Source organism: Chiloscyllium punctatum, chromosome 29 (genome assembly GCF_047496795.1).
Source record: "Chiloscyllium punctatum isolate Juve2018m chromosome 29, sChiPun1.3, whole genome shotgun sequence".
Classification (NCBI taxonomy): domain Eukaryota; kingdom Metazoa; phylum Chordata; class Chondrichthyes; order Orectolobiformes; family Hemiscylliidae; genus Chiloscyllium; species Chiloscyllium punctatum.
Window position 1 is genome coordinate 57,633,740 of NC_092767.1, and position 27,559 is coordinate 57,661,298.

Sequence of the window (27,559 nt, forward strand, 5' to 3'; positions counted from 1 at the left end):
GGTCACTGCACAAAAACAGAATCGTAAAGAGCCCTGAAAAATGTGGACCACAACAAAAAAACCTGGAAGAGTCACATAAGAACGCTAGCGAGGCCTATCTTAACATTTGCTTATTGGAACTTTCTCAGTGTCGAGAAGAGATTCTCACTAAGAAGTGATAAAATGCCGAATACGTAAAGGAGATTATTTCTTGTTATCAGCCTCATTAAGTGCATCAATGTGACACAGCTGTGATCCATTCACAATCTGCTTGTTCACTTTAAAGCTGCATCTCAGGCACACCAGAGATTATCACTGCAATCCTGCCACAAAGAGGCTTTGTGCTCAGTGATAGGCACCAGGCTGATGGATTGGACTAGATTACCTCTTAGGCTCAAACTCACTACGTGCTATTCAGCTGCTCAGTGTATCCCTGCTTAGCCTTGCCCAGCCAAATATACCAAGCTTACACTCCTGCTTATTGCTCCGTTGTGTAGCAAATAAATTTATGCCAGAGGTGCATTGTCAAGGGAGAATCCAGGGCAGCCTCTGATACCAGTCCAGGAGCTGGGACACGGTCAGTCAGCCACTTGGGGTGGTCAGAGTCAGGATCCTATCCACTTAAGGGGTGAGGAGCTGAATATCAGGCAGCCTTGAGTCTGACTGTCTTATTGTGGGTGATTTTCTGCTGAATTTAGAGAAGGAACTGGAATGGGTGGCACAGTTATTGGGGGAAAGTGTGGTGTGGCCTGCTGAGTAGACAGCACAGAGGCCATGCAGGGTTAAAGATGTGGGGGATTGGCTGAGGAAGAGTGAGTGATGGAGGATGGTGCATGCAATAGTGAGTTTCAGAATGGGTGTGAGGTACATGCAGGAGCAGAGACAGAGTGAGTATGAGGTAACAGAGAGTTGTTATTGACTGTGGTGGATCAGAGAAAATTATTGTTCTTCCTCCTACAGTGAAGGGCATTCCTCCAGATGAGTGAGACCATGCTGGTCCAGGTGGCATCCTCAGACCAGGCTGGCAGGGTCTGGTATTGTGGCCAACTATCAGTTGTAGAGGATGGCTGCTCTTCTGCACAACCCAATTCAGCAGATCTTCAGTCACCTAAGTTTAAACAGGGTGCCAAATTCCCCTTTAGCTGCTATGTTTGGGGAAATGTCATATTTACAAAGGGTAGTTCTGGATTAACATTTACTGTCTGGCTGCGCATTTCCCTTTTAAAGGTGCACCAGAAACGTTGGGCTATTCTACGATAAGCAGGCTGTTGCAGGTGGTGAAATTGAGCTAGCAACAGACGAGAGGGGAACTCTCTGGGCAGGCTGGGTAGTTAACGAGGCAAGATTGGGAATGACAGCACACGAAAACAGCACAATGTCTCAGAGACAGAAACCCTATATGAAATATGACAAAATTGACACTGAACCAGAGTTTGAAAGATTTGGCCTTTTCACAGTTGATCATTAATCAAAAATTAAAACGTCAGTTTTTACAAAAAAAGGCCATAAAGTAATTCATTTCAGATTTCCCTTGTCAGCAACTGTAATTTGATGCAGCTATATTAACATATTACAGCATTAGATCTCAATATCAGATGTTCAAACAATAAATGTAATATTGTCTTTTTTGCATCCTGGCCCATGTCCATTTTCACCACCAATACTTGATATTAATACTAATACAGATACCTATAATATGTAATATTATAGATAACACTTCCTGATGATGATGATGATGATAATAAACAATGTCAGCCATCAAGTTATTGTGAACAGTCTCTCACTCTGGTACTTACCCCAGTCTGTCTATTTTACAGTCTGGATTCATCAGAGTCTCACACAGAAATCTCACTCCAGAATCTCCCAGATAATTATCATTCAGGCTAAACAGAATGAAAAAAATGTGTTAATATGGACTGAACTTTCACCAGCAGGCAGAAAAACTGAGCTGATTTTGATTTTCTGTTCATATGCAATTTTTTTTTGTTTTTTTTCTGTAGTTTTTGATTACTGACTGAAATTGGAAAAAGACAGTGTTAAAACTCAAAATTGTGAAGAGATTGCAGCATCAAAAAGCAAGTGACCATTATAACTGGCATTTCCATGGCTGCTTTGTGCAATTAGTTAGGAAGACAGGCTGGTAGCACAGGATGTGTACAAAATTAGATTTGGCCTGCAACAGGTAGCTACTTGGTTTGTGCAGTTGTGACCAGCTGTGGATGATAAAGGTCACCAGTCAGCCACCTGTGAATGGCTCCTGGGGAACTGAAAAGCTTGTGGATGTGAATGATACAGCCAGAAATGATCAACTATCTTGAAGGGGCGGTGGTGTATCTCTCTGTAATAGACAATATTTGAAGCTTGAGAAAAGCCAGCTTATTCTTCGTCACCATTTGCTGTAATGTGTTACTTTTAATCAATAACTCAGAGATTTTGTAATTTGTCAATTAGTCATTCAGTGCCTTCTGCAAGGAAGTGGAACCTCGAAAAGAGTGATGGAAGAACAGCAAGTCCTGGTAGTAAGAACGTGATCTCCATGATCTCTGTGACCTCAATGGAGAGAGGCTATTTTATGGTGTTCCTGTTTTTTTTTCTTCCCTCTATCCAGAACACCACTTTTTAAAATTTGGTATGTCTGTACATATGTTTGTGTGTATAGTCAGAGTTTCATCACACTGATAGCATTTTAATTAGTAAAGTTATGCATCAACTGTTCATAGTTACTCAAAAGTTGTATTTCGTGTGAGAATCATCTATATCGCTTGCAAAGTGAACTCATACCCTACAAAACATAATATTATTGCTGCACCTTCAACTGTAATCCACTAGCAGAGATGCTATTAGCTTACTGCAAACATTCTGAGGAAGGGTCACCAGACTGATTTCTCTTCACAGGTGCTGCCAGACCTGCTGAGCTTTTCAGCAACTTCTGTTTTGTTACTTCTAGAATTCATTGGCCATTGAATTACTGGACTCGAATTCAAATTAATCAATACTAATATCTTACATTTTTAAAGTAATTCACTATTTTAACTTATTTTTTTCCTCTTTTTCTCTTCCTGCTTCCTTGTGTTGTACACAAGTGAATGCGCACTTGCATATGCATCTGTTTTGATCTATTGCCCAGCCCCACCCCCTTCCCATTTATCTCTCCACCCCTGAGGCTCCCAGCCTCATTCCTGATGAAGGGCTCTGGTCCAAAATGTCAATTTTCCTGCTTCTCGGATGCTGCCTGATCTGCTGCGCTTTTCCAGCAATACACTCTCAACTCTGATCCCCAGCATCTGCAGACCTCACTGACTCCTTCTATTCCCCAGTCACCTACTTGTATACAGTCACCTCCAGCTTTCTGTGCTGGAGCAAGCTACTGCGGATGTTGGAATCTGCACAAAACAAACATGTTGGCGATCACAGTGGGTCAGGCAGCATCCACGAAGAAAAGGCACAGTAACGTTTTGAGCCTAGATGACACTTCATCAGAGCTATTTGTATTAATCCGAGAGTTTTTCAGTGTCGTTTAAAAAGTGAGCATCATGAAATAGATTTTGGGGAAGACAGGCTTATATCCAAAAGGAAAATAAGCTAAAACTGTCTTTGTTACAGACAGAAGAGAACAGCAAAATTAATTGAACTCTCTCTTTCTGTTCATATTACTAACAATTTTCAATGATCAGATTTAATCTCCAGAAGCTCACGACTGACCCTGCCAAGTTTTGGAATGTTCCTATATCTGGAAATATATGAGACTGGCACAATTTTCCATGAATTAAATGATAAAGTGGTAATTCATTGTACTTTATAATTGCATGTCATTTCAATCTTCATATTATTTCAGGGTGAGTATTCTCATGAAATCATATTAATTGCTGTTATAAAATTCATTCCTCTGAATTTTATAACAGCAAGAAATGTTATTTTTTGTCATTACATTGTTGAAATATTGTTGTTGTCTTGGTTTGCAGGGAAGGGGAGTTTTCCATTTCATTCACCATTCAACAGGCGACATATTTACTGCTGGTGTAGTTTTTGATATATTTCAAGAGAATTTCTAGGAGTCCCCCAACTCCCAACAAATGCTTACAAATGCTTACAGCACATTTTTGGACTGTGGGAGGAAACCGGAGCAAACGGGGAGAATGTGTAAACTCCACACAGAGAGTTGCCTGAGGCAGGAATTGACCAGGATTGTTAGAAAATCCTGTTGCTCAACATTGAGAATTTTATCAGAATATTAGCAAGATCCTTTCAATGTGCTGGACAATTAGTGATTTGGAGTTTTTACAGCAGTAGGTTGATTTTAACTAAATTGTGATCCATATAAATAAATAAGAAAAAAATCAACTTATGTAATTGTCTAATTTAAAATGCTTCCCTTTCGTTGTAAGGAACCAGTGTTTTATTTCTCATGATACTTTAGTCGTCCTTCCTTCTGATCTGCGCAGCTTAAAGTTGATTAGATTACTTACAGTGTGGAAACAGACCCTTCGGCCCAACACGTCCACACCGACCCTCCAAAGAGCAACCCACCCAGACCCATTCCCCTACACCTAACACTATGGGCAATTTAGCATGGCTAATTCACCTAACCAGCAAAGGACTGTGGGAGGAAACCAGAGCAAACGGGTAGAATGTGTAAACTCCACACAGAGGCAGGAATTGACCACTGCTAACCACTGTGCCACCGTGCCACCCACAATTGATGTTATAATTGCTAGTATAGTTAAGATAATTTTTCACCGCATTGGTGAATTCTAGTCTTGCAAATAAATAAATATTTTTCTTTTCATCTAACTGAAATTAATATTTCAATAATACTTATTTAAAATGTAATGAATCCCATTCATACTTTATTTGTTATTTTAAAAATTAATGTAAATACTCACTCGATCCCCTGTAGACTCTTACAGGTCTGAATGAGACGGAGGAGAGACGAGACAGATCGATCTGTGAAGGAGTTTCCCCCCAGATTCAAATGGATCAATGACTGGTTTGTACTGACAGTAGAGGCTAGATCTTTGGCACAGGAATCTGTGAGTTTGTTAAGAGCCAATCTAGGGATTATTGACAGTAAAATAAGAAATATGGGTAAATATACAGCGCTCTTGATGACAACAATAATGTACAGTACGAAGTCCTCAAAATTTAATTCAGAACAAAAGTTGTATTGATCCTGTGAAATTAATGTTTGAGTGCTGTGTACTTTCATTAGAAATGGAAAAAGCTGCAATTGAAAGGGTTTAATAACAAAGACAGGGGAGGGGAATGGGAGGGAATGAAAGAACAAAATGCAGTGCAGAAATAATTAAATAAAATAATAGGGGTGCAAAGCAGAAACATCATCATGTTCTTATTAGGATGGATAATGAGTTAAGTCCACTGGAGCAGGAGTGCCATTAGTGCTGGTGTTGAAGGGTCATGATATAACTGGAAGCTGTGAAATTTGTCTGGAATGAGGAGGTGTGGCCTCGTGTGTAGGGTAGGGATAGAGTCATGAATATAATATTATCAGAGTTGGACAATTAACAGCTGGCAGGCAGGGGAGAGTCATCCATTCAGTATGAGCAAAGAATGTCCTGGTTCAGGCAATGATGGGGCCACTTTTAAAGGCAGTCAGCAGTACTTTCAAACAACAGCTCTTGAAGGAGCAGCCGGGGATCACTGGTTACTAACAAAGAGCTCAAATGGCAGCAGCTAGATTCGGGTGGCTCCTGGATTCATTGATCCTCCTTCAAGCTGCAGCAGTACCTGTTCTACCAAAACTGGAGGAGAAGATCAAGGCAATCAAGGCAGGCTCAGCTAAAGACTGTTAAGAAGGTGAGAAAGCTTGGGCATCCAGTTGCAATGACAAAAAAGATCAATGAACTGATGTCGTCAGGAAAAGGTTACAAGGATAAACTGAAGGTCTGGCATGCCACCAATGACAAAAGTAAAATTGGTAGAAAAAACATCCCTGTCCAGCCATTAGCAATACCTCAGCAGCAGCATTGCACCTCCATCAGCTCGGAGTCATCAGCACGGGTAGGGAGGGTCCAGTTTGCCCTGACTGGGTGTAACAGCAGCTGCCTACAGCATCTGGTTGGGGATGCGTCACACAGGCGCTTCTAGTGAGCCAGGAAGTTCCATGTGGAAGCCTCTCAGGTTGTAGGCATCCTCCAGGCTATAGGCAGCTGGAGGAGAGGCAGATTTATCAAAATCTATGGAGGAAAGATATGAGCATTTTGTCACCACCCCAGCTGATATTGCAGAGGTAGAATATCGGTGTACATGCAAGCATTTGTTTAAAATCTTCCTCCTGAAGCCCTTAGATTTCATCTGACTGTACATTGTTATTGAATGTCACCTTCCTCTGTAGATATTTTCAATTAATTCTGAGACAGTACATGACAAAAAAAACCTTTCAATTTTCCTCATCTCTGGGTCTTTAAGAGTTCACTGGCTCTTTTAAACAGTGAAATGAGAAGGAAAGCACCAAATGATCCCAAAACATTTCTAGTTTCTGTGTTTCATATCACGAGAGGTTCAAGAGATAGTAAAGACATTCAAAGAACAGCACCATTGCTAACAAAGGTGGACAATGTATTACATTGATGTGAGAGTCACCCTCAGTTGAAATTACTGAATCTTATGTCTCCCTTGCACACATCTGACAGCGTGGTCCATGAAACTCTTCATTAGGTAGTCTCTGGTTAAGATTGATTCTGGCTCCTGACTGTTTAAGAAGCAATAGAACTCACTGTTCAAAACATTTCCCACTGTAGCTCCAGGTTACACAGAGCACAGCACAACAGGAAATAGGATGTCTACTGGGTGTCTCTCTCCTCTGCACGTGTTCCACATAGATGCACATTGGCCCAAGTGTCCTTCAGTCAGTACAGATTGCTTTTATTTATTTGTTTATGCGTATCTGGCAAAGTCAGTATTGGTTGCCCATCCACTTGTCTTTGTACAAGAATTTGCGATCTATTCTTAGCTTGCTGCTGTCCATCTGGTGTAGATACATCAACAATGCCGTTCAGTAAGTGGTGCTAGGATGCTGATACAGTGACAGCAAAGAGATAGAGGTGTGGTTCGAAGTCAGGATGGTGCCTTGGAGGGAACTTACAGACAGTGCTGACTTCACACATTTGCTGTCTTTGTTCTTGTAGCGTGTAAAGATGTTGTGATATCGGTGTCCCAATTGTAAGAAGTGCTCATGAGTAACAACAGTGCATCTTCCATACAGTTTACACAGCTAAGACAGTGCATTGGTGATGGAGTGAGTGGATTCCTTTCATCCCTGGATGATGTCAAGCTGTAAGTGTTATTGGACCAGCACTGATCCAGACAAGTGAGCAGCATTCTGTCATCCACCGATCTTAAGCATTGTAAATGATGGTCATGCTTTGGACTGCTAGTTCAGTGACAGTTCTGTTAAACTATCATCTCCTGTCATCCAGTACTAAGCCTGATGGCAAAGAGATAATCTGAATAATTCAAGCACCCAGATTGCCACAATGTGTAGGTTTTGTGGGGGCTTCCATCGTCATGAGGGATTCTTGTGGCAGCCACAGATCTGTTGGATTTTGAGAATGAAAGTCCTTCCTGCAGATGAGGCTGCTGTATGTTCTGTCAAAGCTTTGTCACATGGATACATGCAGGCAGCCAATGACAGACAGCAAAGGCTATGGGCCCTGACAACATGGCGACAACAATACTGAAGGCTTATACTCCAGAAACACCATCACCATGCTCTTCCAGTGCAGCCACAGCATTAGCCATCCATCCCCACTTCTATGTGGAAAACTGTCCAAGCATGTCCTATATGTTAAAGGTAGGACAAGTCCAACTCGGTGAATTATCATCTCATCAATCTACTCTCAATCAGTAGTATAGTGATGGAAGGTGTCATCAAGTGAGAGTACTATACCTACTCAGTGACACCCACTCAGTGCACAATGTTCAGCACCATTTGTAACTCGTCAAATACATGTCCAAAATGCAGCAAGATAGACAAGCAGAAGGCTGGAAGAACACAGGAAGTCAGGCAGCATCAGGAAGTGGAGAAGCGAATGTTTCGTGAATAGAGCAGACAATATCCAGGATTGGACTAACAAGTGGCAAGTAACGTTCACATCAGACAAATACCAGGCAATGTCCATCCCCAATAAAAGACAAAATAACCACTGCTCCTTGACATTCAATGGTGTCACCCTCATTCAACAACCTAGGGATTGCCATTGACCAGAAATTTAACATGTTCAACATTTAAATATAGTGGCTACAACAACAGGTTACAGGCTAGGTTGTATGACTGCAAGTAACTTACCTCCTAACTCCCAAAGTCTTTCCACCATCTCCAAGAAATAAGTCAAGCTGGCATGCTTCCCAGTTGCCTGGGTGGGTGCAGCTGCAACTACACATGAAACCCAACCTCCAAACAGCCTGTTTGAATGGTATCACATCCACAAACATGTACTCCCTCACTCACTAATGCATCAAAACAGCAGTGGGTACTATTGACAGCATATACTTCAGAAATTTGCTAAAGATATTTAGACAGCGCCTTCAGAATCCATGACCATTTCCATCTAGAAGGACAGGGAAGCAGGTACATTGGAACACCACCACCTCCAAATTCTTCTCCAAGACACTCATTATCCTAACTTGGAAATGTATCACCATTCCTGCAGTGTCACTGGTCAAAGTCCTGGAACTCCCTCACGAAGGGCATTGTGGATCTACCAACAGGATGGACTGCAGCAGTTCAAGGCAGCAGCTCAACAACACCTTCTCAAGGGCAACTAGGCATAGCCAATAAACTGTGGACATAAAAAAAACCTTCACAACAAGTTAGAATATTAGGTACAAATTATTACTCTAGATGTGCTGTCATACTCAACAGGCTAGCAGACAGTAGCTATACCTCTGGTTTGCTACATGACTGTATGATAGGTGGTGTTGAGGGAACGGGTAGACATAAGAGACAGACAGATCTAGAGCATAAGACAGCAATTAGAAAATTCGAAAAAACTGCTAGAGGACTACTCGAGGCTATAGCAATAATGATTAAAGCATATCGGAAGGGAACAGATTTCATCCAGTTCTGCAACTGACAGGCAGCTGTGACACAAAGCAACAGTTGAAACAGGCCGTAAGCAACAAGTGACAGCAGCATCAATTGAGTTTGAGGAAGCGGAAACTGTAAATTTAGAGTAGAATATCCTTTACTTAAGCGGGATGTGGAAGAGAGGGAAGGATTAAAAACAATGGCAACAACAAGGAATTGCAAAAAGGCACAGATGAGTCTGATGAAGAGAGGAAAGGTGGCAGCACCATGTTGCATTCAGTTTAACATCCTCATACCACAGAAATATACTGGATGGGAGGGAAGCCATGTTGAGGAGGAAAGTCAGATTCTTGTAGTGGCACGGAATAGGAAGAGATATAGTGAAACACTATTGATCCATTTTCTGTGCACAGTATGACCTGGGAACACCAATCAAGGACCCCATGTTGTACCAGCTCCGATCAACAGAGACATGGAAGCTATTCAGATATATTTCTCAGGAGGCCCCCGTTGAGCCAGGTAAATATTTATTGTTTGGGCATTACTATTTGCAATGTGGGTGAAGCCTCTTTCTCACAAAACTGTTTACTCACAACTATCACTCAGGTAATGATTGAAGAGATATTCCCCTCGATGGGGAATATGATTACAGATGAAGTGAGATCATGATGTAGTTTTGAGGATTAAGGAGTGATTAAAAGGTTACAAGTAATGAAGAACACCCACAGAACTTTGATCTTTATTGCTGGGGAGAGGGAGTTTAAATTAAGGAAGTTTTACAACAACTATGCAGGATGTTGGTGAGGTTGCAGCCAGAGTACTGTGTACAGTTTTGTATCCTATATTTAAGAAAATAGATATCAGCATTGGAGGCAGTTCAAAAGAGTTCATTCAGTAAACTTGTGGAATATTGGTCGGCAGAAGTGAGGACTGCAGATGCTGAAAACCAGAGCTTAGATCAGAGTGGTGCTGGAAAAGCACATCAGGTCAGGCAGCATCAGAGGAGCAGGAAAATCAACGTGCTTGTGGGAATCTCAGACTAGGGGACTTAGGGAAAATTTATTTAAAACTGAAATACAAGGAACTTATTTTCCCAGAGAAATATCGGGGAATTAAGCGCTATGAGGAACGAACACAAAAGATGTCTTGAGTCCTCATTTCCCCTCCACCTACCCTACCCCAGTTCCAACCTTCCAGCTCAGCACCGCCCTCATGACCTGTCCCACCTGTCAATGTTCCTTTCCACCTATCCGCTCCACCCTCCTCTCTGGCCGATCACCTTTACCCCAACCACTATCCACCTATTGCACTCTCAGCTACCTTCTCCCCACCCCCACCCTCCTCTAATTTATCACTCTAGTCCTGAGGCTCCCAGCCTCACACCTAATGAAGGGCTCTGGCCCGAAATGTCAATTTTCCTGCTCCTCAGATGCTACCTGACCTGCTGTGCTTTTCCAGCACCACAGATTCTGGATTAGAGTGGTGCTGGAAAAGCACAGCAGTGCAGGCAGCATTCGAGGAGCAGGAAAATCAACATTTCGGGAATAGATGAAGGGCTTTTGTTCGAAACATCGATTTTCCTGCTCCTCTGATATTGCCTGAACTGCTGTGCTTTTCCAGCACCACTCTAATCCAGAATCTGGTTTCCAGCATCTGCAGTCATTGTTTTTACCTTTTTCCAGCAACAAACGCAGCCATCATCTGCACAACCCCATTCAGCAGATCTTCCGTCACCTATCTATAAAGGCGGGAGCCAAATTCCCCTTAGGTGCTATGTCTGGGATAAATGTCAGGATTTGCAAAGGGCAGATCTGAACTGACACTGCTTGTCTGGCTGCGCAATTACATTTTAAAGATGCACCAGGGATGCTAGTCCATTCTACGATATGTGGGCAGTGGCAGCGGGTGAAATCAGACTGGCAACAGGCAAGATGAGCATTTAGGGCATACTAAATAATTAATGAGGCAAGACTGGAATGACAGCACAAGAAAACGCACAAGGTCTCAGAGACAGAAACCAGTTATGACACAAGTTCAAACTGATACTGAGGCAGAAGGAAGTAAGATTAAACCTGTTGACTCTCTTTGCAGTTGATCATTAACCAAAAATTTAAAAGTCAGCTTTTATGGACAAGCCATAAAATAATTCAATGCAGCATTTCCTTTGCTTTCGACTGTAATTTCATGCAGATGCAGTTGCAATGATATATTACAGCAATAGATCTCAATATCAGGTGTTCCCATTACCACCAACAAATGCAATATTGTCTTTTTTGCATCCTGGCTCATGCCCATTTTAATACTATTACAAATACATATGGTATGTAACATTATAGGTAATACTGTTCCTGATGATGATGATAATAAACAATGTCAGCCATCCAGTTAGTGTGAAAATTCTCTCACTCTGGTACTTACTCCAGTATCTCTATTTTACAGTCCCGATTCTTCAGAGCCTCACACAGTAATCTCACTCCAGAATCTCCCAGATTATTATCACCCAGTCTAAATATAGAGATAGTGAAAATGCATTAATAGAAATGAATTTTCATCAGGAAGCTGAAAAACAGGAGTGAGTTTTCATTTTCTGTTAAGCATACAAGTATTATCTTTTGCTTTTTCTGTATTTTTGATTATGGACTGACATAGAAAACAATTACAAGAAAAAGTTGTGGAAGAGATTGTAGCATCAAAAGTAAGTCACTACTACTCACTGAAAGTGGCATTCACACTGCTGCTTTGTTCAATCAGTAAGGAAGACTGGCTGGCACCACAGAAAGTGTACAAAATGCAGTTCAGCCTGCAACAAGTTGCTGATTGGTTTGTGGAGTTGTGACCAGTTGTGGATGACAAGGGCCAACTGTGGGCCCGCAAATGTGCAAATGGCTCCTGGAGAGTTGAACAGCTTGTGGATGTAAGCAACACTGCAAAAGTTTTCAAAACTCTTGAAGAGGATGTAATGTGTCTCTGTAGTAGAAAATACTTAACGCCTGAGAAGTAGCAGTTTATTTTTCATCAACATGTGCTGCAAGGTATCAGTTTTAAACAATAACTCAGAGACCTTACAATTTGTGCATCAATCATTTAGTGCCTCCTTCATAGGAAGTGAACCTAGAGAAGAGTGACTGAAGAATAACAAGTCTTGGCAAAAGATCGTCTCAGTGACCTCAATAGACAGGAACAATTGTCCTACATGGCTTTTCCCTCCATCCATAACTCCTTTGTTTAATTATTCTGTCTGTGTTTTTGTGTAAAGGGGGAGTTAGAGTTTCAATTAGTAACGTTATACGTCAACTGCTCATAGTTTTTCAAAAGTTTTATTTCTAGTGAGAAGCCTTTATATCACCTGCAAAGTAAACTAGTACCCGACATAAAATAATTTTATTGCTGCACCTTCAACTGTAGTCCACCAGCAGAATTACTACTAGCTAACTGGAGACATTCTTTGGACATCAAATTATTGGGCTCGAATTCACATGAATTAATGCCAATACCTTATTTCCTCAAGTAACTCATATTTTTACTGTTTTGCCTCCTTTTCTCTTCCTGTTTTCTTATGTCTGTATACAAGTCTGTATATGCTTACAAATGCATTTGTTGTGCTCTATCGCCAGTTGCCAGCTTGTATAAAGTCAGTTTTTTAATTTAATTCTTGAGCACTTTTTAGAGTCATTTAAGAATTAAAATTCACAAACATGGAGTTTGGGAGAAATAGCCCAGCTAATTACAAAAGAAAAATACATAAGAAAATATACTAAAACTCCCTTTATTAAAGACAGAAGAGAACAGGAAAAATAATTCAACTCTCTCTTTTTGTTCACATCAGTATCATTCCTCAATAATAATTAATCTCCAGAAGCTCAGTGACTGGCCCTGCCAAGTTTTGGAAAATTCCTCTCATTTTGGATGTTCCTTGGAAGTCTTGGAATTTATGACAATCTCACAATTTTCCACGAATTAAATGCGGCTGGTACAATATAACTGCACATCATTTTGAACTTCGAACTGCTTTGTCATGAGTAATATCATGAAACCATATTAAATGCTGCTAAAAATCCATTCCGCTTATGCAAGCAAGAAATTTTAATTCCTGTTACTGCATTGTTGAAATATTGCTATTCTCTTGGTTCATAGAAATGGGGTGATTTCCTAATTTATTCTCCATTCAGCAGGCTGCATATTTACTGCAGGTGCCGCTATTGTTATATTTCAAGGGAATTTCTAGGAGTCTCCAAGTCCCAGCAGATGCTCATGTATGGGAGTGGGCTGTTACACAATCCTGTTGTTTAACATTGAGAATTTTATCAGAGCCTGTTCCCAATGTGTAAGATCCTATCAATGTCCTATCTTAGACAATGAATAATTTGGAATCATTAAAACAGCAAGTTTCTTATTTTACTGAACTGTAATCACCATGAATAATTAACTTCAAAAAGCCATCTTATATAATTATCACAATTTAAAATACTTTCCCCTGCTTGTAAAGAACCAGAGTATTATTTCTGATGACACTTTGAGTGTCTTCCCTTGTGATCTGAGCAGCTTAAAGCTGATGTTCTAATTTATTAGTTTAATTCTAATTTATAAATTTTAGAACTTACGTTTCACAGCATTGGTGTTTAAAATCCTGAGAATATCTATATTCAATTTTGTAAATAAATAAATACAACATTTGTCCTTTTCATTTTTATTTTTCACCTCAGCCTTTTACTCTCATCTTCTCAAGTTTTTTCTGACTCTGCCTCCTTTGTTTGGACTGAAAAATGTGCTTTCTTTGTTTACTTTGCATAGTAAGTGGTTTATCAACAATGAAAGTACTAAACAAATAGTTACCTCAAGATGTGGCATTTGTGCAGAAGGGGTACCAGCCGCTGGAGTCCTTCGCACTGAATATAGCATTTCCGCAGTGTGAGCTCTTTTATTGAATCACAGAACCCAATGACATGCGAGAGGATTGCACAATCAATAGGGGTGAGTCGTAATTCATCAAAGTTAAGTATTTTCACAGATCCCATTATGGCCTGTACCAGTGCGTTGTTCTGAGACTCAAATAGACAATGCAACATCATTAAAAGGCTTCTTTTCCCAACGTGAGCCATTCCACTTCCAGTCAATCTGACAAGAGTTTTCTTCATCCACTCAATCACTTCGCAGGTTGTTTGATGATGCAATGGACCCAGAATATTCTCCAGGGGAAGAGCTGACTGGGGGGAGCAGAGACCAGCAACAAAACGGAGAAATATTTCAAATCTCCCATCATTGTTGCTGTATACTTCACGGAGGAGGTTTTGGATGCTCTTGGGATTTGTGATCAGGAATTGTGCGAGTGCAGCTACAAACTCTTGGATGGTGAGATGGGAGAATGTGTAAAACACATTGCGGACAGAATCATCTCTCTCCAAAAGTTCCATCATGAATCCAGACAGGAACTGGGAGGGTTTCAAATTGTACTGGATCAAGTCTCCAATCCGAAACACAATCTTCTTCTCAGAGACTCCTGTGAAGGCCATTTCACCAAGCTTCAGTAACACATCACGCGGGTCTTCAATCTCTCGGCCATGGTTTTTCAGAATGTTGTAAATATAGTAGGAATAGAGTTGGGTAATGGTCTTGGGCACTTGCTGCTGTTTCTTATCTTTTGCTGTGAAAAAGGGACCAAGTGACATACCAAGGATCCAGCAGTACGAAGGGTTGTAGCACATGGTGTACAGGATCTCATTCTCCTCCACGTGTTTTAAAACAGCTGCTGCCACCATCTGATCTTCAAAAAACCTGCTGAAATATTCTTTCCGCTCATCACCAACAAATCCCAGGATTTCAGCCCAGACACTGATCTCAGCCTTTTCCAATAAATGCAATGCAGTGGGGCGGCTGGTCACTAACACTGAACATCCTGGGAGCAGCTTGTGCTGGATTAATCCATATACAATGTCAGATACTTCAAAACAGCATTCAGGATCCATGCAAATCAGCGGAGGTTCTGTATTTCTCTGACTTTCAGAAAAATCAATACTGTCCTTGAATTCATCCAAACCATCAAGTATAAATAGCAAACCCTCGGGGTTCATCCAGACCTCTCCAAGAACACTCCCAAAGTAAGGATACTGATCCATTATCAGTTTCCTCAGACTTATTCTACAGTTAATAGCGTTCAAATCCCGGAATTTAAAACTGAAAACAAATTGAAATTCTGGGTATATTTTCCCAGTGGCCCAGTCATAAACAATCTTTTGTACCATTGTTGTTTTTCCAATCCCTGGGACTCCGCTCATTACTGCTGAACTCCCAGATTTGGATTTTCTGTGAGAAAAGCTGCTATAGAACAATTGATCTGTTCGGATCTTTTCCAGGTCATGACGGAGATGTTTCTCTCTCCACTCCTCATGGTCTCGGCCTCTTGCTAGCAGTTCGTGTTCGACAAATGTCCATTCTCGAACAGTAGAAATGACTGTTAGCTCAGCATATCGATCAATCAGTTGGAAAATCTTTTCCTTCTCCTTTATTAGAATAGTGCTCACTTTCAGTGTCTTCGTCTGGACACAGAGGGTCTCCTTGTGTTTCTGCTGAATAACTTCAATTCAAACAGATGGAAAGTGCTTTTCAGTGTCAGTTATATTCACATTGAAAAAAAAACCAAAAAGGTTCTCAATTTGTTTTCACTAGATAGTGAAATGTTGCATTTAGTATACAGATTCAATCGTGATTTGTGTAAAAATTAAGCCTCAGTTCATGAAAACGTCACTTGAAAATGAAGGATGGTTGAGAAAAAATTCCAATTCTTTTTGTTTTGATAATTACTGAACAGAGAGGTTACTAAAAAGTCATCGTTTTCTTCTCATTATTAGATTTAAAAGGTACGCCACACTACAGTAATGCTTTAGTGTCCACACTACAAACATGAAAGCGATATAGTTCAAAAATTTTTAACAAAAGTGGTATGTTATTTTTTTATCAAGGAAGATTGAATAGGACAGAAGAGGTAAGAGCAAGGTTAACATAATACAGGTATTTCAAACCATAAATAATATTGATTGATGGAATTGATGGAGAATAGAGGTGAGTGGAGAAATTTATTTGGAAATGAAGGCAGTCACGAATCAACCCAGTTCATTATACATGTGAAACATCTTTACCCCAGAGAGATTTAAAACGTGGACCTTACCATGAAAGGTATACAGGTGAATACATAGAAGAACGCTAGCTAAAAAAGCAGAAGGGTTACAGGAATACATGTGAGAGAGGGTATACGAAGGACATTTGAGCCAAATGGCCAAATTCCATGATATAGACCTAATGGTATTATCGCTAGACTATAAATGCATAAACTCAGCTAATATTCTGGGATGAAAGTGGGTATTGCACATGCTGGAGATTAGAGTCAAGATCCGAGGAGCTGCCTGACCTGCTATGATTTTCCAGCACTACTCTAATATTCTAGGGCACTGGGTTTAAATCTCACCACAGCAGATGATGGAATTTGAATTCAATAAAGAACCTGGAATTAAGAAACTAATGACCACCATGAACCCACTGTCAATTGTTGAAAAGAAAAGTCATCTAGTTCACCAATATTCTTAGGGGAAGGAAATGGGTCATTTTTAAACTTATCTCGTCTGCATGTAACTGCAGACAGACAGAAAAGTGGTTGTCTCTTAACTACCCTCTGGACAAACAGGGATGGGGAATAGAGGCTGTCCTGGCTACAAATACCCATATCCTGTAAGTGAATTAAAACAAGTTGTTATTTATAAATCCTACCAGTTGTGTGCATGGTATCGGGATCCTCTGTCTAAAGGTCATACATAACATTTATTAGCAGGTTCATTAGATGAAATGATGTATCTCCCATAAAAATTCACAGCATACAGGAGAAACTGTATGAATCCTAACTTGAATCTATGTAAATCAATTGAGATTTGAAGGATGATCCAACAAGCTGTGTTTCCCAGCTTTTGAATTTTAGATGATCAGATTATGAAACTCCAAATAAATGGCAAAGGTCAAACATTCTGTATTACATTCTGAACTGAAATAAAATGGTTTAAGATTTTCATATTGTCAAATACCTTTCAGGTGATTGGGCATTTCAGATAAACTTCCGACCTTATCCATGTAATGAATTGGATCAGAACCTGTTCAGATTATTTAGGTATCATTAGTTCACGTCGGTGCAATACCACAGTGAAATATGAAATGCTCCTGTCTGAAATTAAACAACGTGAGAGTTTACTATACCATGTTTCTGCATCTCTTTCAGTATTTTATCCAACTTTGGTAACCCGTGGCGCATTTTTACAAATGATTCCCACATCACCCTTTGGGCCTGAGAGCCTTTTTCCATCACCAGCTTTAGGAGAAGTTTGGAACTATCTGCCCGGTTTCTCTTCTTTGCAAGCTCAATGATTTCCTGTAAAGAATAATCATTAATAGATTGAGTTGTGGAGTGAAAGAGAATGAGAAGGAAAGGATCTCCTCGGTAAAGGAGTTGTTTTGAGGCTGGAAAGCAGTCACTGCACCATATCCTGGTCCACCATGAATATGGATGAGTATTCTATAAACGTCCTCCGGAAAGATGGTATCTGGAATAGGACATTTCACCCTCAAGCACAGTCTATTAATCAATTGTGTCTCAGAGTTGTTTTCAGGACAGCATGCAGATACTGTGCCAGCTACTGATCCATTCTGGTCAGAAGTGAATCAGTGAAGAACAGAAATGGTCCATTCAGCCCCTTGAGCCTAATCTGTTCATCGTTCAAAATTATGGCTCAGGTCAATGACCTTCTTTTCTAGAAAACACTTCACTTGTTGGCCTCACACCTTGCGTAAAGGCACACGATCGTTATTTAGGAGGACAATTATTTCAGCTCCACACCATCACTGTAACAGTTTCTCAGCTCTGTGTCCTGTGACCAACTGTGTTCAATGATGTGCAGCAAGCCGTGAACGACAGCTAGGATTGGGTTGACCAGTAGGAAGTAATGATCAAGGCACAGAATCGTCAAATGATCACTTTCTGCAATAACGGACAATAAAGGACACCTTCCATTCTCATTGAATAGCGTGACCATCTCAGATTTACCTGAGCCTGATTCAAACTCAGCCACCACTCATCAGGTGAGCATATGGAGATAAAAGGAAGTGCACAGACTCAGAGGAACAATGATTTCTAGTGGTATCAGATTTTAAAATTGCTAAGATGATGTCTATCCGAATCTGTATATTCTTGAGCTCTCATTTGTAGAACTCAATGTCACTCTCCCTTTGCCATCTGACTCATGATGTAAGTGAAGATTTGTGGCTGGTCCTATCTCTGCATATGTACATCCTTGTGGGAAATAAGATGAATTTGATTGTTCAGTCAGTTCAGATGTAAAAACTGAATTGCACCTGTTTCTTTATTTTAAGCTGTGAGCAATGCCTTTATAAAACAGTTATTTTGAAAAATCACTGATTATCTTGAAAGAGATAAGATTAAGCCATGCAGCCTTAAGGAAGTCTGGCAGAAATTCTACTGAAACTTTTGAAACCAATTAATTTAAACTATATAGCATGAATCAGAAAAGTTTGGTTAAAATAAACAAAAAAAAATCAGTATAGGCGGAAGAATTAGATACAAACAATAAATATGGACAGATCTGTGGGTGGCATGGTGGCTCAGTGGTTAGCACTGCTGCCTCACAGGACCTGAGTTCGATTCCAGCCTCGGGCAACTGTCTGTGTGGAGTTTGCACATTCTCCCCATGTTTGTGTGGGTTTCCACCAGGTGTTGCTGTTTCCTCCCACAATCCAAAGATGTGCAGGTAAATTGTCCATGCTAAATTGTCCATAGTGTTCAGGGGCGTGTAGGTTAGGTGTGTTAGTTAGGGATGTATATAAAAAAAAGGATAGGGGAATGGGTCTGTGTGGGTTACTCTTTGGAGGGTCAGTGTGGACTTGTTGGACCAAAGGGCCTATTTGCACATTGTAGGGATTCTAATTCTATCCTATTTCTGTTGTAAAATGTTGAAGAGTGTTTTACAACTGTGAAAACTAACTTTCCTTATCTTATGTGTAACAGACTTAGGAGAATCAAGTGACTTCTTATCTGAGGTTCTGGAAGCACTGAACTGTTGGTATTTTTCTCACTCCGTGTCAGGATTTGATGTTGATGAACTGATGGCTGTGGTCCATTAATAACGCCAATACTACTACAACATGAGGCTATCAGCATTTCCTTTGCTGTATTTCTGTAAATCTTGAGATTTACATATATTTGGGACCCAGTCTTTGTCCCTTCCACTTACTAAATGTTCTTTTCCACTGAAAATCTTCTTGTATGTTAACAATGAGCTGACACCATCCACCCCTTCTTCAATCGCCTGTTCAAGTCTGTCCTGGTAGAACTTTGTCAACCGGAATAACTGGTAACGTTTACACTCTGTCAAGAACTCAATGATTATGGAGTCTGGATCTGTGAGCACAAATATAAATAAAATACATTATACTCTTTCTGATCAGTTGGCTTTAATTCCTCTTATACTGAGTATACGTGTGAACCACATTATTGAGCACAGTCTTCAAACCTGTACAATGTGCCTTTCCCTATTCTTCAAAATTGACCATATCTGTCAAACGTGACTTAACTTCATCTTATCTATGATAGCCACCTCTGATCACACCACCCATTCTTAAATGACCTTGAAATATACATTCCAGAATTTCTTTACAAAGAATCCTCTTGGACCAACTCAGTCATCCTTCAAAACCCATCAAGAAATGGGTCTCCTTATATCGAGTCCACACAACTTAAACAAAAAACCTCCCATTTCATTCAGAAGGATTGACTTTGTTAAAATATCTATTATAGATCACATGATTTACAACCTGATCACAAGTTCCAACGGCATGGAGACATACCCAGACAGGTCACCCTTATGGAATTTCTCCCCTGTCATTGCATGGAGTCAGTGAAAGTGTTGAAGCAAAAAAAAAGTGCAGATTTCTGGTCAATGAGACTAACTCAGTAGTAGCCAAATATCTCAAAATGCATTATGCTTATAGAGATGCTGAAAGCAACTTTCCATTTCCAAGTCAATGGAATGACCAGATAGGGCAGAAACTCCTTCGCTGACAAGAAGAGATTAACAAGGCAAACACCACCACTCCGTCTCCAACCTACACACTCCACACCCCACCCCAAACCATTATCTTGGTCGCTGTGAAAGCGATAGGTGGACGCAGGCGGAGGATCATAGTGAAAGGTTGTTGGGGAAGGTGGAGCCGATAGGGAGACAAACAGGTCAAAAGGACGGTACTGAGTTGGAGGGTTGGATCTGGGATGAGGTGGGGTCAGGGGTGATTTGGAAGCTAGTGAAGTCGATGTTGTGCTGTGTGGTTGGAAGGCCTTAAGCGGAAGATGAGGTGTTCTTCCTCCAGTTGTCAGTTTACTTTGATTTGTCGGTGCAGGAAGCCCAGGACTTGCATGTCCTTGGGAGAGTGGGAGGGGGAGTTGAAGTGTTCGGCCACAGGGTGTCAGAGTTGTTTGGTACGTGTGTCACAGAGATATTCTCTGAAATGGTCCATGAGTTGCCGTCCTGTCGCCCAGATGTAGAGGAGACTATGTCGAGAGCAATGGGCACAGTAGATGTGATGTGTAGATATGGAGAAAATTCTCTGAAAGATGTGAAAAGATTCACTGGGGCCTTGAATGGAGCTGAGGGGGGAGGTGTGGGTAAACATTTTACACCTCTTGCGGTAGCAAGGGAAGGTAGACGGTGGGTTGGTGGGAGGGTGGCATGGATCGAAAAAGGGAGTCACAGAGGGAATAATCTCTCCAGAATGCAGATGGGTGGGTAGGGAAATATATCTCTGACAGTGGGGGAATGGTTGCAGGTGGTGGAATTGGTAGAGGATAATGCGCTGTATCCGGAGATTAGTGGGGTTGAAGGTGAGGAGCAGGAGCGTTCTATCCTTGTTGCATTTGGGAGGGCGGGTTTAAAGGGTAGAGGTGTGGGAAGTGGAGAAGATGTGCTAGAGGGCATTGTTGATCACGTGGGAGGGAAGATTGTGTTCCTGGAAATAGGAGGCCATATGTGATGTCCGGGAGTGAAATTGCTGGTCCTGGAAGTAGAAAAAGTGCAGTAAGAGGAATTGGGAACAAAGGATCGCATTTTTACAGGAATGGGGGTGGGTGTGGGGTTTGGGAGGATGAGTAGTCAAGGTCGATGTGAGTGTTGGTGGATTTTAAATAGATGTCCGTGTTAAATTGGTTGCCGGAGGTAGAGATGGAGAGGTCAACTAAGGAAAATGAGGTGTCACACATAGTCCTTGTGAAATTAAGGTCAGGGTGGAGGGTGATTGTGAAGTTGATGATTTGTTCAACCTCCTCGTGGGAACAAGCACAAGGTTGTGCTGATGCCGTCATCAGTGTAGCGGAGGAACAGGTGAGGGGTGGTGCCAGAGTAACAGCAGAAGTAACACATGCTTGATGAAGAGGCAGTCATAGCGGGTGCCCGTGGCTGTTTTTTTGGTCTGAAGCAAATGGGAAGATTCGAAGGAGAAATTGTTGAGGGTAAGGACCATTTCCACCAATCAAATGAGTATGTTGATAGAGGGATGCTGGTTGTGTCAGTGGGAAAGGAAGAAACAGAGAGCTTGGAGGCTTTAGCCATGGCGGATGGACACGTATAGGGACTGGATGCCCATGGTGAGTCATGGAGGAGATGGAGATCATGGATGCTGTCCTGAACATAGGCAGGGAGCTCCTGGACAAAGGGGGACAGGATGGTGTTCAGATGTGAGGAGATAGGTTTGGTGGGGCAGGAGCAGGCAGAGGCAATGGGCTGACTGGGGCAGTCAGGTTTGTAGATTTTGGGTACGAGGTAGAACTGGACCATGAGTTTGGAGGTTCTGGATGGGAGATTTCAGGAGGTTGTGGAAAGTCTGGGAGATGATCATTTAGTGATGAGAGGTGAGGTCGTGGTCGAGGGGACAGTAGGAGGAGGCGTCCAAGAATTGGCACCTGGCTTCGGAGATCAGAGGGCAATTAAAGATGGGCAATAAATGCCAATGATGCCAATACCCCATGAAAGATTTTTTAAAATCACAGGCATCCTTTTCCTTCTCTCTGAACCTATTTCAATTACCCAAGAACATGAACACTGTCCTCCTGTTCAAGGCCTTAACCACACAGTGACCTGCCTCACATTCGTCTCCTCAAACAGACTAGTGCAAAATGATGCAGAAATCATAAAACTGAAGCCTTGTCTAATAATTCTTGTGTTTAACTAGAACATTCCTTCTATAAGCACAATGATCTTCCCTTTGGTACTAGACAGGTGACTTACCCTTCATGACCTTTTCACAGCTCATGTCCTTCGAAGAGTTCTTCTAATCTCCTGATTATGGAATCGCCAATGATTATCTTTTCCCTAAACCTTTGTCCCACTTGCCTCTCACTGATTCCCCACACGGAGTAGCCTCCTTGGTGTCTCACTGTTGTTCAGGAAGACCCTGCTCTGAGTCACTACCTCTATCCACCTGCCAGTCTCAATACCAGTTACAAATTGGACAGTTTCAGCACTCAGGAATTCCCTCCACCTGTGACCGTAACAGGTCTCAACACTATCACTCTCACAGTGTTATACAGCGCAGAAAAGATGAATTGAGTCAACACCGACATAACTGCCATTAAAGTTGCCCTGATCCCAACTTCTCGCACCTGCCACATACCCGTGAATTTTATAATATTTCAAGCACTCATGCAAATATTTTTTAAACTTGTAAGGTTTCCGGTCTCTACTGCCTTCCCAGGAAGTGCATTCCAAATTCCCATCACCTCTAAGTGAAAAGGTTTCTTCACCAAAGCTCCTCTGAATCTCTTGCCTCTTAACCTAAAACTATGACCCCTTGTCACTGAACCCTCAATGAAGGAAAGCAGGTACTCTCTATTCACTCTGTCTATACCCCTCACAATCTTATACACTTCGATGATGTTCCTCCTCAGTCTTCGCTGCTGTAAAGAAAACAAGCCAATCTTATCTAGCTTAATTGCTCCATCTCAGGCAACATCCTGGGGGTGAATCTCACTACAATGCCATCACATCTTTCCTCTCCTCCATCTATAGCCTAACAAACATTCTGTAGAGCAGCATCGTTACCTCCTTGCTCTTACATTCTCTGCTACAGCTGATGAAAGTTAGTGTCCCATCATCCTTTTTAACTATCCTGTTCAAATGCCTGCTTTCAAGGATCTGTGAATAATTATTCCAAGTTCGCTCTGTTCCTCTAAGCTACCCAGGGTACTGCCATTGATTGAACACTCCCTCATCCTGTTTCTTCTAAACAGCATCACCTCACACTTACCAGTTTAAATACCATCTGTCACTGCTCTGCCGATCTGACCAATCTGTCTGTATCTTCTTGTAACCTACAACCATCTTCTTCACAATTAACCACCCTACCAATCTTGGTATTGTCTGCAAATTTGCTTAACATTTCCCAACATTTTTATCTCAATCATTTATGTAAATAATAAACAATAAGTATCCCAGTACTGATTTGTGGTACACTACAGGACACTGGCCCCCAATCACTCGAACAGCCTTCTACCATTACCCTTTCTGTCCTATTACTAAGCTGGTTTCTGATCCATCTCACCAAGTTTCCCTCAATTTCATGTGCTTTAACCTTCTCACTCTCCCATGTAGGACAGTATAATAAGCTTTGCTGAAATCCATATAAATTACATCAACCAAACTTCCCCTCATCCACACACTTGATCACATTTTCCAAAAAAATCAAAGAAATTTGTTAAGCATGACCTCCTTCTGGCAAAACCAAGCTGACTGCCAAATTAATGTAGCCCCTTCCAAGTGGATATTAATTCTCTCCTTCAGAATTTTCTCCAATAGCTTGCTGCCAGTGACATGAGTCTCAACGGTCTGTCATCTCTTGGTTTATCTCTTCCACCCTTTGTGAAAAGTGAACCCACATTAGCTGTCCTCCAGTTTTCTGGCACTTCCCCCATAGCCAGAGATGAATAAAGAATTTGTGTCAGAGCCTGCCTCACGTCTCACAGCAACTCATCCAGGCAAGGAGATTTGTCTGTTTTTAACCCAACAGAGCTTCTAATACCTCGCCATTTCTTATATCAATCTGTGCAAATTCCTCACAGTCCCTTCTGAACTCCAACCACATGTTCTCCTCTTCCAGAGTGAAGAACAAAGGGATTTACTCAATTCTTTCTTTCTACACAATCTATCTTATTCCCCCATTCTATGTGAGCTGCAGGTTCTTGCGTGCGTCCAGGGGCTCATTTCAAGACAAAAATGATGTGTCACAGCACCTTGTGAACCTACCTGTGTCCATTCTAACACTTGGTGAGATGTTAGATCTTCTTCCCTGTTTAATTCTTCAGCAATGCTGGTGACAGGTATTCCCAGATTCTATAATAGATATATATTAATAAGAGCGGTAAACAGACAATATTGCAGTACGGAAAACATTGTCTTGTTAAACAGGATAGCATTCCCTCCTTTCCCCTATCAGTAAATCATTGAAACTCATGATGAATTCTCCAGATCAGATTTTGTTTTGTTTTAATTCACAGGATGTGGGCATCGTTGACTAGATGTAGATTTGCTCACTGAACTGGGAAGTTCATTTCCAGACATTTCATCACCCTACTAGGTAACATCTTCAGTGGGTCTCAGGTGAAGCAGTATGCATGATTCCTGCTTTCTATTTATATGGTTGGGTGCCTTTGGATTGGTGATGTTATTTCCTGTGGTGATGTTTTTTCCTGTGGTGATGTCATTTCCTGTTCTTTTTCTCAGGGTGTGGTAGTTGGAGTGCAGTGCAGCAGGTAGGTCTTTCTGATAAATGATAAATGATAATGTCTCATGGTCACCATGAGATTCTTAATTTCAGATTTTTCTTGAATTCAAATACCACGAACTGCAATTGTGGAATTCAAACCCAGATACCCAGAAGTTTATCTGGCATCTCTGGTTTAAGAGTCTAGTGATAATGCACTTGGCCATCTGCGATATTGACAGCTGCCTCGTGAAATCCTGTCAGTCCCACTAATCTCCACAACCCAGTTCTAGATGAGCTCCCATCAACCCGGTCTCAACACTGGGACCCTTCATTGGCATATAGTGCAAAGTAAAACCAGACTTATTCCTGACACAGAATATTCTGCAGGAAATTGCAGAGGCACTGAAATATGGGGGATTGCTAACTGGTTCAGAAGTGGCTGAACGCATTGTTCAGTTACATGAAACAACTATTACAGAGTAATTAAAAACAAAAATTAGACAGATCACTAGACATCAACGTGGGCACTGGAAATGACAATGACAATGAGCCTCCCTGTCAACCCTGCACAATCCTCTTCAGTCAAATCTAGAAACCGGCAAGTTGAGACAAAATCCTGTCTTCACTCTGGGAACACCCTTCATCGTGCTGTGTGGCACTATTACCATGCTAAGTAGGTTGGACACAAAACAGGTTCAGCAAATGAAACCTGACAACCAAAAAGTCTGATGGGCCGTTAGCGTAGAAGAACTGCACTCAGCTATAATCTATAATGTCATGAAGTGGCAGATCTTTCAGCGTTCAGCTATGAGACCAACACTCATGCAATTAAAAGATCAGAAGAGCAGGTCAGGAGAAAACAAGGTGCAGTAAACTCTTTCTCAAGGCTACCCTTGCCAATTTGATTAACAAGCCGCGACTTTGTCCTGGGTATTATTATATTATAACCAATTATTACTACATTTTTCTTCCCATACACACAGGGAGCAAGGACCTCAAACCTGTTACACAAGCTCAAGGGCTGGGACTGTTTCAGCAGGGCCTGCTGGATTGCTCTACCTGCCTCATTCGTAGCCATGCCCCCTCATCCTTGACCACTGACAGAATTCCAGGTAGTTAATCTAAGGGCTATGACTATGTCTGAGAACACAGCAGCCAGGTAACTCTCCCCCTTCCTGATGTGTTGCAGTATCTGAAGTTCAGGCCCCAGCTCAGCAACTCTGAGCCAGAGCTCCTCAAGCATCCAACACTTGCTGCAGATGTAGTCATTTCGAACCACAATGGGGTCCACCAGTTACCACATCATGCAGATACAAAACATCCCCTAGTCATGCATCTTTATTTTATTGAAGTGGTTTTCAATATTTTTAAATTGTTATTGGTTTTTAGTTTTATTATCTGTAAAGTATTTCTTCTATTTACATTAAATCTGAAAGTAAATTAGAGTAGATTTTCAATATAGAAACTACTTACCAACCAATGAATAAATGGTTTTCCAGTGATGGCACATTTCTTTCTTGTGAGCTCTTCTCCAGCAGGACTGTCCCCTCCCCCTGCTCCAGTGTGTGAACTTGCTGGGTCTCCTTCTCTACACTGCTAATGTTGCTTGCTAACTCTTCTAATTTCTTAATCTTAAAGGTAAAGGTCGTTCTGGTATAAGGTGTGTTTTGTCAATGCAAATTCGCTGCATTATATTTGATGAATTCTGAATGATGTTGAGATACAGCAAATTTTCTACTGAACAGTTGTAGTGATTTTTTATAACACGGGGATGCAGAGGAATGCAATTGTTGCTTTATAGCAGAAAGACCCGTACTCCCAATAGCTTAACTTCAGTCTCCTCTTATTCACTGACCTTTACTTCTCCCTGGTGCTTCTCAATAAATCCCTCAATAATTTGTCAGCTCTTGGGCCTTGGCCCGATCTGGGAAAGTTGTTCAGAAAATAAGAGAGCAGAGTGAAAACAAAACTCCCTCCCACACTTACCAAACTGCACTCTGTTGGATTCACAGAAGTCCCTTTCTAAATATTACCTACCTCAGTTGTTTTTTAAATTCACTCATGAGACCTGGGCTTCGCTGGCTGGGTAATGCCCATCCTTAATGCCCATCCTATTCGTCCTTGAGAAGGTGGTGGTGAGCTGCCTTCTAAACCGTTGCAGTTCAGTTTTAAACAGAATAAATCTTAGACCCAGTTAACTAACTGTTCAAGCTTCAGCAGCCCCACCCACCACAAAGGTCGTTTATACTTTCCTTAGCCTTTCAACAGTCTTAACTGCCGACTGTTTACAAGTAAACCCTGCTACACAGTTGATATTAGGAAAGAACATGCAGTGATTAATTCTTGAATCAAAGGAAAGAGATGAACTCAAAATGCCACACTTATCAATCTGTCACTCTCCACTCTGCTGGCTGTACTCATTATCACGGTTACCTGCAATCCCTGTTATCAGGACGTCATTAATTAGAATGTGCCTTTGCAAAGGAAGTCTGGAGAAAGAAGCAGTGTTTATAATGAGTTTTGTCCCAAGCAGCTCCGTTACGTAGGAGTCTATGCTCTGCTCTCTGTTTACTGAGGTGCACACCGAGAGAAATATTGACTGTGTCTGGAGCACCATCAATGCAGTGGACAACACTCTTTGATCTGCCCGAACCTTGTTGGTCTTCCAGAGCAAGGAGTTGACCCTGACCGAGTATTGCAGACTGGAACATTCCAAGTTCCAGGAATACGTGCGGA

The 27,559-nt window shown here is 41.4% G+C and overlaps 1 protein-coding gene across 1 annotated transcript in view; it reads right to left on the reverse strand.

The window, feature by feature from the left end:
* Positions 1-26,898, reverse strand: part of LOC140454429 (NACHT, LRR and PYD domains-containing protein 3-like) — a 58,036-nt gene extending 31,138 nt beyond the window's left edge. The window contains exons 1-9 of the mRNA XM_072549150.1: positions 26,861-26,898; positions 24,364-24,450; positions 19,309-19,475; positions 17,261-17,432; positions 17,092-17,157; positions 13,859-15,596; positions 11,444-11,530; positions 4,863-5,030; positions 1,776-1,862 (exon numbers count right to left, since the gene is read on the reverse strand). Of these exons, the coding sequence (XP_072405251.1) occupies positions 1,776-1,862; positions 4,863-5,030; positions 11,444-11,530; positions 13,859-15,596; positions 17,092-17,157; positions 17,261-17,432; positions 19,309-19,475; positions 24,364-24,373 (2,495 nt within the window). The 5' untranslated portion in view covers positions 24,374-24,450; positions 26,861-26,898. The remainder of the gene's footprint in view (positions 1-1,775; positions 1,863-4,862; positions 5,031-11,443; positions 11,531-13,858; positions 15,597-17,091; positions 17,158-17,260; positions 17,433-19,308; positions 19,476-24,363; positions 24,451-26,860) is intronic.
* Between the last annotated feature and the right edge of the window lie 661 nt (positions 26,899-27,559).